At 41.1% G+C, this 12266-nt stretch overlaps 1 protein-coding gene across 16 annotated transcripts in view; it reads right to left on the bottom strand.

Moving 5' to 3' along the window:
* Positions 1 to 3918: 3918 nt before the first annotated feature.
* The window catches only part of CFLAR (CASP8 and FADD like apoptosis regulator), a 53959-nt gene continuing 45611 nt past the window's right edge, over positions 3919 to 12266 (bottom strand). For 9 of the 16 annotated variants that reach the window (XM_081581868.1, XM_081581867.1, XM_081581864.1 and 6 more), the window contains one exon: positions 3919 to 10444. In XM_081581868.1, coding sequence (XP_081437994.1) covers positions 10306 to 10444 — 139 coding nt within the window. In that variant the 3' untranslated portion in view covers positions 3919 to 10305. The remainder of the gene's footprint in view (positions 10445 to 12266) is intronic. The other 7 variants (XR_014079993.1, XR_014079994.1, XR_014079995.1 and 4 more) reach the window with 5 other exon arrangements.

The raw sequence follows: 12266 nt of genomic DNA, 5'->3' as shown, positions 1-12266 counted from the left end.
AGACTGAAGGATCAAAGAAGAAAGTAAGAGATTGAAGATACAAGAGACTTGTAATAATCCTCAGTTTTGAAAGAGGACTTAGCTATGCCAGCAGAGGGAGTAAGAATCCTAGGTCTGGGGCAGGAAGTCCTTACCAACTAAGGAGGAAAAGATATTTCTTGTATCATCATACAAACAGTGAAAAACTGGAAATGACTTAAATATCATACTGAGACATATAGGTACAGGCATGACTACATAAATAAAAAGTGAACAGTGTTAAAATGTTATGTCATTTATGTTTAAAGTGCATACATTGTGTTTATATATATTAATAGATGTTTTTAACAATAAGCAATTTTTATTTTATATTTTGAAGTTACAATAATATGTGCCCTGTATAAAATGAGACAAAAAATACAGATGTGTTTATTCAAAATTTCCAACTTACCCACCAGGCACATCAAGCTTAATATAGGCCAAAGCAATCTTTAAAAAGAAAATCAGAGTTAGAGGAATCAGAATCAGATTCAGACAACACTACAAAGTTATAGTCAACAAAATATGGTATGATACTTGCACAAAAATAAAAACAGAAATCAATGGAACAGGATAGAAAGCATAGAAATAAACCCATGCACATATGGTCGATTAGTCTGACAAAGGGGGCATGACTTCACAAAGGTGGAAAAACAGTTTCTTCAACAAATGGTGCTGGGAAAACTGGACGGCTACATGTAAAAAAAGAAAGAAATTAGATCATTCTTTAACACTAATGCACAAAAAGTAAGCTCAAAATGGATTAAAGACCTAAATGTAAGCCAGATACTATTTTCCTCCTAGAGGAAAACACAGATAGAACACTCGCTGACATAAATTACAGCAGTATCTTTTTAGATCTGTCTCCCAGAATGATGGAAATAAAACAAACAAAAGCAAACAGGACCTAGTCAAAATCAAACTTTAAAAAAAAAAATTTATTTATTTTTGCCTGTGTTGGGTCTTCATTGCTGTGTGCAGGCTTTCTCTAGTTGTGGCAAGTAGGGGCTACTCTTCAGCTGTGGTGTGTGGGCTTCTCCTTATGGTGGCTTCCCTTGTTGCGGAGCATGGACTCTAGGGCACACAGGCTCAGCAGTTGCATAGCAAGGGCTCTAGAGTGCAGGCTTAATTGCCCCTTGGCATGTGGAATTTTCCTGGATCAGGGACAGAACCCATGTCCCCTGCATTGGCAGGTGAATTCTTAACCACTGGACCGCCAGGGAAATCCAAACTCAAGAAAGTTTTGAATAGCAAAAGGAAATCATAAACAAAATGAAAAGACAGTCTACAGACTGGGAGAAAATGCTTGCAAGTGATGTGACTTACAAGGGATTAGTCTCCAAAATTTACTAATGGCTCATGAGGCTTAATATCCAAACAAATAATCCAATCAAAAAATGAGCAGAAGACCTAAATAGTGGTTCTCCAAAGAAGACATACCGATGGCCAAGAGAAGCATATGAAAAGATGTGCAACATCACTAATTATTAGAGAAACACGAATCAAAGCTACCATCATGGGATGTCACCTCACATAAGTCAAAATGGCTATCATCAAAAAATCCACAAAAAATAAATGCTGGAGAGGGTGTGGAGCGAAGGGGAACCCTCCTGCACTGTTGGTGGGAATGTAAATTGGTACAGTCATTATGTAGAACAGTATACAAGTTCTTTAAAAAACTAAAACTTGAGCTACAATGTGGCCCCGCAATCCCACTCCTCAGGTATATCCAGAGAAAAACACGATCTGAAAGTATACATGCATCCCAATGTTCATTGTAGCCAGGACATGGAAGCAACCTAAATGTCCATCAGCAGAGGAATGGATAACAAAGATGCGGTATATACCTATACAATGAAATATTACTCAACCATTGAAAAAAGTGAAATAATGTCATTTGTAGCAACATGGATGGACCTAGAGACTGTTGTACTGAGTAAAGTCAGACAGAAAAAGAAATACAATATGATATCCTCATATGGGAAATCTGAAAAGAAATTATACAAATGAATTGATTTACAAAACAGAAATAGACTCAGAGACTTAGAGAATGAACTTACGGTAATGAGAGGCAGGGAAAGGATAGTAAGGGAGGTTGGGGTGGACATGTCAGTTCAGTTCAGTCACTTAGTCGTGTCCAACTCTTTGAAACCCCATGGCTTGATTTGTGACCCAGGATGTGATCTACCCTGGAGAATGTTCCAAGACGCTTACTCCTTGGAAGGAAAGTTATGACCAACCTAGACAGCATATTAAAAAGCAGAGATATTGCTTTGTCAACAAAGGTCCGTCTAGTCAAGGCTATGGTTTTTCCAGTGGTCATGTATGGATGTGAGAGTTGGACTATAAAGAAAGCTGAGCACTGAAGAATTGATGCTTTTGAACTGTGGTGTTGGAGAAGACTCTTGAGAGTCCCTTGGACTGCAAGGAGATCCAACCAGTCCATCCTAAAGGAAATCAGTCCTGGGTGTTCATTGGAAGGACTGATGTTGAAGCTGAAACTCCAACATTTTGGCCACCTGATGTGAAGAGCTGACTCATTTGAAAAGACCCTGATGTTGGGAAAGATTGAGGGCAGGAGGAGAAGGGGACGACAGAGGAGGAGATGGCTGGATGGCATCACCGACTCTATGGACATGGGTTTGGGTAAACTCAGGGAGTTGGTGATGGACAGGGAGGCCTGGCGTGCTGTGGTTCATGGGGTCGCAAAAAGTGGGACACAACTGAGCAACTGCACTAACTGAACTGAACTGAAACTGTTCTGTATGATACATTAATAGTACATACCTGATACTATGTATTTGTCAAAACTGAGTGAACCCTAATGTAAATGCTAGTAGACTTTAGTTTAATACAAATGTATCAATATTGTTCCTCAATTGTAACAACTGTACCACAATAATGCTAAGTGTTAATAGAGGAGAATTGTGGGGAGTGGGGGAATATATGGAAACTTTGTACTTTCTGTACAAATTTTCTGTAATCCTAAAATTACTCTAAAAAATAAGGTGTCTTAAAAAAGAAAAAAAGTTGGGGAGAAATGTTAGTGGAACAACTAATAAATGATCTTAATCTTCTCTTTTTTCCCTTTTTAAAAAAAAAATTGAGATAAATTCACATACAATGTACTATTTTAAAGTGTACAATTCAGCGACATTTAGTACATTTACAGTGTTATGTGACCATTACCTCTATCTAGTTCTAAAACATTTTAAGAACCTCAAAGGAGACCTTGTCCCCGCTTAAGCAGTCTTTCCCCAACGCCACCCCCCACCCCGGCCCCCACCTTACCCCAGTCTCTGGCAACTGCTAATCTGCTATTTTTCCCTATAGATTTACCTATTCTGGGTATTTCACATAAATGCTATCATACAATATGTGACCTTTTGTGTCTGACTTCTTTTACTTAGCATAATGTTTTCAAAGTTCATCTGTGTTGTAGCATTTATCAGTACTTAATTTCTTCTTATGGATAAATAACTATCTATTTTATGGATATACCACATTTGCTTAATCCATTCATCTGCTGATGTACACTCGAGATGCTTCCAACTGCTGTGAATTTACTGCTATGAGCATGTATATATAAGTACTTTTTCACCTGTAATCTACTTTTTAGGTGATCCTCCATGTATCTAGTGGGGAGTTCGATTAATCCGTGGTCCTTGGTGTATACCAGCTGATATTGCAGAGGGATTTATTGAAGACAATTTGTATTTCTTGATTATTTGCTTATCAAGTGTTTGATAGAGCCAAAGTGGAAAAATTTGAATGCATGGGCCTGGTAGCTTTGGTATGGCACAGTGATAAGTGTATATGTATAACTCCTCCCTCTTAAGCTTCCATCTCCTCCCACCATACTGCCCCCTGAGGTCATCACAGAACATCAGACTGATCAGCTCAGGTTTTAACATTACATTTTTAATGATACATACATACATTTTTAAACAATAATTAGAAAATTAAAATGATCTGGGCAAATTTTTATTTTAAACTTAAAACAAACATAAACAGACATAATCAAATAACAAAATATAATCCAGACTGTGTGTATGTGCGCTAAGTCACTTCCCTTGTGTCCGACTGTTTGTGACCCCATGGACTGTAGCCCACCAGGCTCTTCTGTCCATGGGGATTCTCCAGGCAAGAATATTGGAGTGGGTCACTATGCCCTCCTCCAGGGGATCTTCCGGACCCAGGGGTTGAACCTAGGTCTCCAGCATTTGTAGGAGGGTTCTTTAGTACTAGCACAACATGGACAACTAGGCTGTATTCTGTGAGGCTTTGTGCTCAGTATCAAATTAAGACTTCTACTACTAGAGATAAAGAGAATGGTATTTGGGACAGTGAGCAGGGTCTGCTACACAGACAAACTGACAAGGCTGACCTCAAATTGTGGTTCTTGGTGGCATAAGTAACATGCCTAATCCTGAAAACTTGCTCCTAGAATCTTAGTGAAGAGATCCCCATTTCAAACACTGCAGACAGAAGAAGGTGTCAAGTGACCCCAACCATGGCTCATTCATGGAAAAGGATGGAAGGGGTTGGGGGCTGGAATGGAACTGAGATTGATGAGTCATTCCTCCTAGCCAGTGGCCTAGAACAGCAGCCCTGAGAACAGGGATCCTGCTACTGAAAAGGACCAGAGACCAAACAGAGAAGTGAAGGCAGAACTAGAGAAGAGTTGTTTCTTCAGCACTGAAGAACCAATGAGTCAAAAGTTGATAGAATTACCTAGTCTTTACTTTAGAAAGCAGTATTCTCAAATATATAGAGATCAGGATTTGGAAAACAGAAAAAATATCAGCTATAGTCCTGTCATCAGTATACCATGTTTGGAATATTTCTTTCTGGGCTTTTGTTTTCCTGAGACATTTTTTTGTTTGTTTTTGCTGTGTGGATCACAATAAACTGTGGAAAATTCTGAAAGAGATGGGAATACCAGCACACCTGACCTGCCTCTTGAGAAACCTGTATGCAGGTCAGGAATCAACAGTTAGAACTAGACATGAAACAACAGACTGGTTCCAAATAGGAAAAGGAGTACGTCAAGGCTGTATTGTCACCCTGCTTATTTAACTCATATGCAGAGTACATCATGAGAAACGCTGGGCAGGATGAAGCACAAGCTGGAATCAAGATTGCCAGGAGAAATATCCATAACCTCAGATATGCAGATGACACCAACCTTATGGCAGAAAGTGAAGAAGAACTAAAGAGCCTCTTGATGAAAGTGAAAGAGGAGAGTGAAAAAGTTGGCTTAAAGCTCAACATTCAGAAAACTAAGATCATGGAATCTGGTCCCATCACTTCATGGCACATAGATGGGGAAACAGTGGCTGATTTTATTTTTGGGGGCTCCAAAATCACTGCAGACGGTGATTGCAGCCATGAAATTAAAAGACGCTTACTCCTTGGAAGGAAAGTTATGACCAACCTAGACAGCATATTAAAAAGCAGAGACATTACTTTGTCAACAACGGTCCATCTAGTCAAGGCTATGGTTTTTCCAGAGGTGATGTATGGATGTGAGAGTTGGACTATAACGAAAGCTGAGAGCCGAAGAATTGATACTTTTGAACTGTGGTGTTGGAGAAGACTCTTGAGAGTCCCTTGGACTGCAAGGAGATCCAACCAGTCCATCCTAAAGGAGATCAGTCCTGGGTGTTCATTGGAAGGACTGATGTTGAAGCTGAAACTCCAATACTTTGGCCACCTCATGCGAAGACTTGACTCATTGGAAAAGACCCTGATGCTGGGAAGGATTAGGGGCAGGAGGAGAAGGGGATGACAGAGGATGAGATGGCTGGATGGTATCACTGACTCTATGGACATGGTTTTGGGTGGACTCCGGGAGTTGGTGATGGACAGGGAGGCCTGGCGTGCTGTGGTTCATGGGGTCGCCAAGAGTGGGACACGACTGATCGACTGAACTGAACTGATACTTAACTATAAAAATAAAGGCTCTGTTGGGATTTCCCTGCTGGTCCAGTGGCTAGGACTCCACACTCCCAATGCAGGGGGCCCAGATTCAATCCCTGGTCAGGGAGCTAGATCCCACATGTCACCACTAAAAATTCCTGTATGCTGCAGCTAACATCCTGCATGCCACAATGAAAATCGAAGATCCCATGTGCTGCAGCTAAGATCTGGCACAGCCAAATACATAAATAAATACATTTTTTAAATGCTCTGATTATGGCTTGAGTTTATATCCTCAGCTGGGGTGGCCATGGATAATCTACTTAACATCACTGTGCTCACCCTCCTCATCTATAAAGTGGGAATAAATAATAAAGGGGACAAAAATACCTACCACGTAGAGCTGTTCTGAGGATTAAATGAGATAATTCGTGTGATGAGCTGAGAACAACTTATGTAAGCCTTTATTATTTGTATGTATAATTTTAACAGTTATATAGAATTCCAACCACTGGATTTTTCAGCATAATCATGCCCCTATTACTGAACATTGGATGAATTTTCAGTTGGGGGGTTCTTATAAAGTTTGAAGTATTTTAATACATTTATCTCTTTTATATTAAGGCTATTACCTAAAGCAATAGCTTCAGAGTCTTCTCTGAAGATTTTAGAACATTTCATTTAAGCTGGGTTGTGGGTACGTGAGTATCCATTATATTGATAACTAATATAATTCTCTTTTAGCATGCCTAAAAAACTTCATTTAAAAACTATACTCAATGAAATAAGGCATTTAATAATCAAATGCTTATATACAAAAGTGTCAAAGTAGTTCAGACTCCACTATTAAACTGAGGGAAAATAACTTACAAGACAGCTGACTAAAAGACAGAGATGGGGGTCTTTTCAGCTCTTCACATGCCAACCACATGCCAGGCACCTCCTGGCTTCTCACCATTGCTCACATTCTCTACACTCCAGCCAAAAGTCACACTCACAGTTTTTAAAACATGCCTTTCATTTCCCTGTTGTGGTCCTTTAATGGACCGGAACTTGGGGGTACAGAGTCAATGATAAGAAAGTGAAAAAAGGAAGAAAAGAGGCTTATATTCCCTGGTTTACACAGTGTGTCAATATAACTCTAGACAAAGAGTTAGCTCCATCTACGTAGGCACAGGGTGCCCTCTCGAAGAGGTCTTGAAAGCCCGGGCAAGTAAGTAGACATAGAGGACACCTGTGCTCTGTGGAAGCAGCCTGAAAGGGAGAGAGAGAGAGAGAGAGAGAGGGAGGAAGGGAGGGAGGGAGGGAGAGAAATGAAGAAAGACATGGGAACTGATGTTCTTATGGAACAAAAGTGTTTATTCAACATATTGTGGGCATATATATACTGTCTTACAAGATAGCCTTTTCAGCAGAGATAGGGATAAAAAAATATCTTACAAGTATTTGGGAAGCTTGAGGCTAGAATCATTTTCAAGAGAGCAGATTGTAAAAGTTACTTTCCATATCAGAAGGGAAGAGAGTTGTAAATGGCTACCTTTCACTGTATGGAAAGGCTACTTTCCATACAAACGAGATACACAAATTCCTATTATTTTAGGAACCACGTGCGGCTCCTCTAGCACGTGCATTCAGGTGCTAATGAGGAACAAAGGATTTATGCAAGACCAAAAACAGCATACGGGAAGCCTTCTGTTAAATGCTTCCTCACATTTCCCCTATCAGCTCCTTCATTTGATCTGTTTCTTCTGCAATGTATTCTCTTCTCCACCTCAACCTGCCAAAATCCTTCCCAGTTTTCAAGCTTTGATTCAACGTTTTCAAAATAACTCCTCCACAGTGTGCTATTAATAATAACAGCTATGTGCGTTTGGCATCACCAGTGCAGTCATTGGGTATGATCATAAAGGCTCTCTCATTTCATCCTTGGAACAATTCTGTGAAGTAGGCAAGGGATGGCAAGTCCTTATTCCTCCCATCTTGGAGGCCTGCTCCTGGAATCAAAGTCCCTCTACTCCACCCCTTGCCAGCGAGCAAAACACACAAGCAAACCCTTAACACTCTTCTCCTTGAAATCTGTGGGCTGACAAATGGTATTAACAAAAGTGACAAAAGTAAACAGACAATATAATATAATATAATTTAATAAATAACTGATTTATTTATTTATGTATGTATTTATTTATTAAATGGAGAAGGCAATGGCACCCCAGTCCAGTACTCTTGCCTGGAAAATCCCATGGACAGAGGAGCCTGGTAGGCTACAGTCCATGGGGTTGCTAAGAGTCGGACATGACTGAGCGACTTCACTTTCACCTTTCCCTTTCATGCACTGGAGAAGGAAATGGCAACCCACTCCAGTATTCTTGCCTGGAGAATCCTAGGGATGGCGGAGCCTGGTGGGCTGCCGTCTATGGGGTCGCACAGAGTCGGACACGACTGAAGTGACTTAGCAGCAGCAGCATTTATTAAATGCTGCTGGGGGTTTTTTTGTGGCTCATTTGGAAAGACCGCGATGTTGGGAAAGAGTGAAGGCAGGAGAAGAAGGGGACGACAGAGGATGAGATAGTTGGATGGCATCACAGACTCTGTGGACATGGATTTGGGTAAACTCCGGGAGTTGGTGATGGACAGAGAGGCCTGGTATGCTGTGGTTCATGGGGTCGCAAAGAGTCAGACACAACTGAGAGACTGAACTGAAGCAATAATACTCTTCCAGGTCATGCTCTCCAATCCAAGGAGGAAAGGTATGTGTGTGTGCCAAGTCACTTCAGTCGTGTCCAGTTCTTTGAGATCCTATGTAGCCCGCCAGGCTCCTCTGTCCATGTGATTCTCTGCTCCTTGAGTGAGCTTTGCCAGTTTGTCTCTTAAGAACACAGTTAATTTCATAAAAATTTATCAGCATAAAGCTTCCAATAAATATTATAGCTGTTTTAATGTCCCTATGGGATCTGTAGTCATGTCTCTTCTTCTCTTACTAACACCCCTAATTTGTATCTGTCTTTTCCTTATCTTTGCCAACAAAGGTCTGTCTAGTCAAGGCTATGGTTTTTCCAGTGGTCATGTATGGATGTGAGAGTTGGACTGTGAAGAAAGCTGAGCGCCAAAGAATTGATGCTTTTGAACTGTGGTGTTGGAGAAGACTCTTGAGAGTCCCTTGGACTGCAAGGAGATCCAACCAGTCCATCCTAAAGGAAATCAGTCCTGAGTGTTCATTGGAAGGACTGATGTTGAAGCTGAAACTCCAATACTTTGGCCACCTCATGCGAAGACCCTGATGCTGGGACAGAGATTGGGGGCAGGAGGAGAAGGGGACAACAGAGGATGAGATGGTTAGATGGCATCACTGACTAGATGGACATGGGTTTGGGTAAACTCCGGGTGTTGGTGACAGACAGGGAGGCCTGGCATGCTGTGATTCATGGGGTCGCAAAGAGTCAGACACGACTGAGCGACTGAACTGAACTTTCCCTTATCATTCTAGCCAGTGCATGCATGCTCAATGGCTCAGTTGTGTCTGATTCTTTCCAGCCCTGCCGAGCTAGAGATCAATCTTACTAGCTGTATGCCATAAATTTTGCTATTTATATTTTCATTTTATTCAATTAAAGATATTTTCCAATTTCCCTAGACTTTTTTGAACAGGGGGTATTTATAAGTGTGCCATCCAATTTCCAAATATTTGTAGATTTTTCAGATGCTATTTTTAGGCTAATATCTTCATAGTCTGAGAATATATTTTGTGTGGTTTCAATCCTCTTAAATATATTATTTTATGGCTCGGAATATAGTCCATTGTGGTAAATGTTTCATGAACATTCGCAAAAAATGCAAAAATGTTTTTGGATGGTGGTGGTTTAGTTGTTAAGTTGTGTCCGACTCTTGGGACCCCATGGACTGTAGCCTGACAGGCTCCTCTGTCCATGGGATTCCCTATGCATGAATACTGGAGTGGGTTGCCATGCATCCTCAAAGGGGATCTTCCTGTCCCAGGGATTGAACCTGCATCTTCTGTGACTCACTCCTGCATTGCAGGTGAATTCTTTACCACTGAGCCACCAGGGAAGTCCAAGGAAAGGTATACTATACCTAATTAGATGTAGAAAGCTAGGGTGAATCCTAGACAGACAGATAACCTCAGATCTGAAAGCCACTATTTTAAATTGAATGTCTGTGTCCACCCTCCAATAAGATAGTACTAGATAGTGTGCCTTTGGCAGGGGATTAGGTCATGTTGGTGCAGACCTCATGAACAGGATCAGTGCCCTTATAAGAAGAGACACAAGACAGCCTGTTCTCTCTGTGTTCTCTGCCATATGGAGGCACAACAGGCAGCATGTTCTCACCCGCCGTGACTTTGACTTTTTATTTGCGAGAGAGGAAGAGCTTCTTTCTCAGAGTGTGCTGCAGCCAGACATAGTACCGCTCCTTAGGAGACACTTTGCTGTTCCAATCATACACCAGGCTGTTGAGTTCAGTGTGGAGTTCCAGGAGCGAGTGCTTTCTGGAGGGAACGAAAAAGGCAATACTTAATCCCATGCAAGTATCAATGAGGAGACAGATTATCATCAGAATGAAATCAACTCACAGATATGAAAGTGCTGTAAAATTGTTCCTTTCTAAACAGTCTACAAGCTGCTTAGCACATGATCTAAACAGGTTTGCAGCAGTCTGGTTCGATGACCACAGTCCCCTCCCCCAAGGGGCAACTCTGTGCAAATGCAGGATGAATGTAAAAGGCCAGGACAACGATGTGGCTGGCCCATGGCGTTTCCACCTTGGAAGGCTGAGTCACCCCTGCTCTAGCCCTCCCCTTACTGTGGAGCCATCCCTGAGGAGGCTAGGTGTCCCAGGCCCTGAGATTTATTCCTGGGTCCCCCAAGCGACAAAAGATGCCTTTCACAAGTGACTTGGAGACACTCTAAATTGTAATTAGCGGGCAAGTGAAAAGGGACTACTGATCTTACATTTGAGGCACAGTGAGGCTTGCTTCCACCTAAAGGAACACCAGATCCCTAATGGTTCCCTTAGAAAAGTATTCTTGCCAATAAACATCAAAAATGTCCAAGTAACAAAGACTTGCAAACCTGTACAGTCTGGTGCCATTTTTTACCCATCAAATTGTCAGGACGTGGGGAAATAAAAGAGCACACAGTATTAGTGAGAACTCAGGGATGTAGACAGGCTCATAAAAGCAGGCCTATGGGAATACCCTGGTGGTCCAGTGGTTAGGACTCAATGCTCTCACTACCAGGGTTTTGGGTTCAATCTCTGATTGAGAAACTAAAGTCCCTCAAGCCACATGGCATGGCCAAAATTTTTTTGAAAAGCTGGTCTAACTGTCCTAGAAGACAATCTGATAAGATGTATCAAAGGTTTTAAACATGCTTATTGGACTTCCCTGGTGGTCCAATGGTTAAGAGTCTGCCTGCCAATGCCAGGGGCAAGCATTTGATCCCTGTTCTGGGAAGATTTCACATGCCACAGGGTAACTAAGCCCGTGTGCCACAGTTACTGAGCCCATACTCTAGAGCCTGTGCTCTGCAACAAGAGAAGTCACTGCATTGAGAAGTCCGCAGACTGCAAGAAGAGTAGCCACCCCACTCTCTGCAACTAAAGAAAAGCCTGAGTGCAGCAAGGAAGACCCAGTGAGTCATAAATAAATAAACATTTTTTAATGCTTGTCATTTGACACAGTAATTCCACTTCTGGGAATTTTCTCTTCAATAAAACAATTAAGAATAAACACAAATACTGACCTAAAAAGATGTAAAAACACTGCCCAATGCAAAACACTGCCCAACGAATAAAGACTGGCCAAGTAAATTATGCTATAACCGTATTAGGTTACTACTCTGCAGATAGTAAAATGATGCTATAGAAATGGATTCCTGACATGTAAAAATAAGCTATTACACAAACTAAAAGCATGTTATAAGGTAACAGTAGATTATGATTTCATTTCGGCTTAGAAAACATGTTTATGTATAATTGTATGGGATCCAAAAAAGATCTGGAAGGCAATACATTGAGATTTGGTTAACAGGTTGGTTCTGGTAAGTTGGATTATAACTGCTTATTATGTTCTGCTTTCAGCATCTATATCTCAAGGTTTGTTTTTTTTTTTTTAAAGTAAGGAGCATGCATTGCTTTTGTAATAAGAAAAAAACAAACATTTCTTAATTCTGAAGAAAAATATCCAAACCACAAGCTCTACTAAATATTCTTCTAAGGCACAAAGCATTCATAAACTGTGCAGAATCTATCTCGGACTCTTAAAGCAACTCCAACAAGGAATGAAAAAAAGTCCCTCTTACTCCCTGAAG

The sequence above is a fragment of the Giraffa tippelskirchi genome, chromosome 3, assembly GCF_054371585.1.
Source record: "Giraffa tippelskirchi isolate mGirTip1 chromosome 3, T2T-mGirTip1v1.2.pri, whole genome shotgun sequence".
NCBI classification, from domain to species: Eukaryota; Metazoa; Chordata; class Mammalia; order Artiodactyla; family Giraffidae; genus Giraffa; species Giraffa tippelskirchi.
Note: the sequence above shows the minus strand (reverse complement) of the source record. Positions and strands in the feature narration are given on the sequence as shown.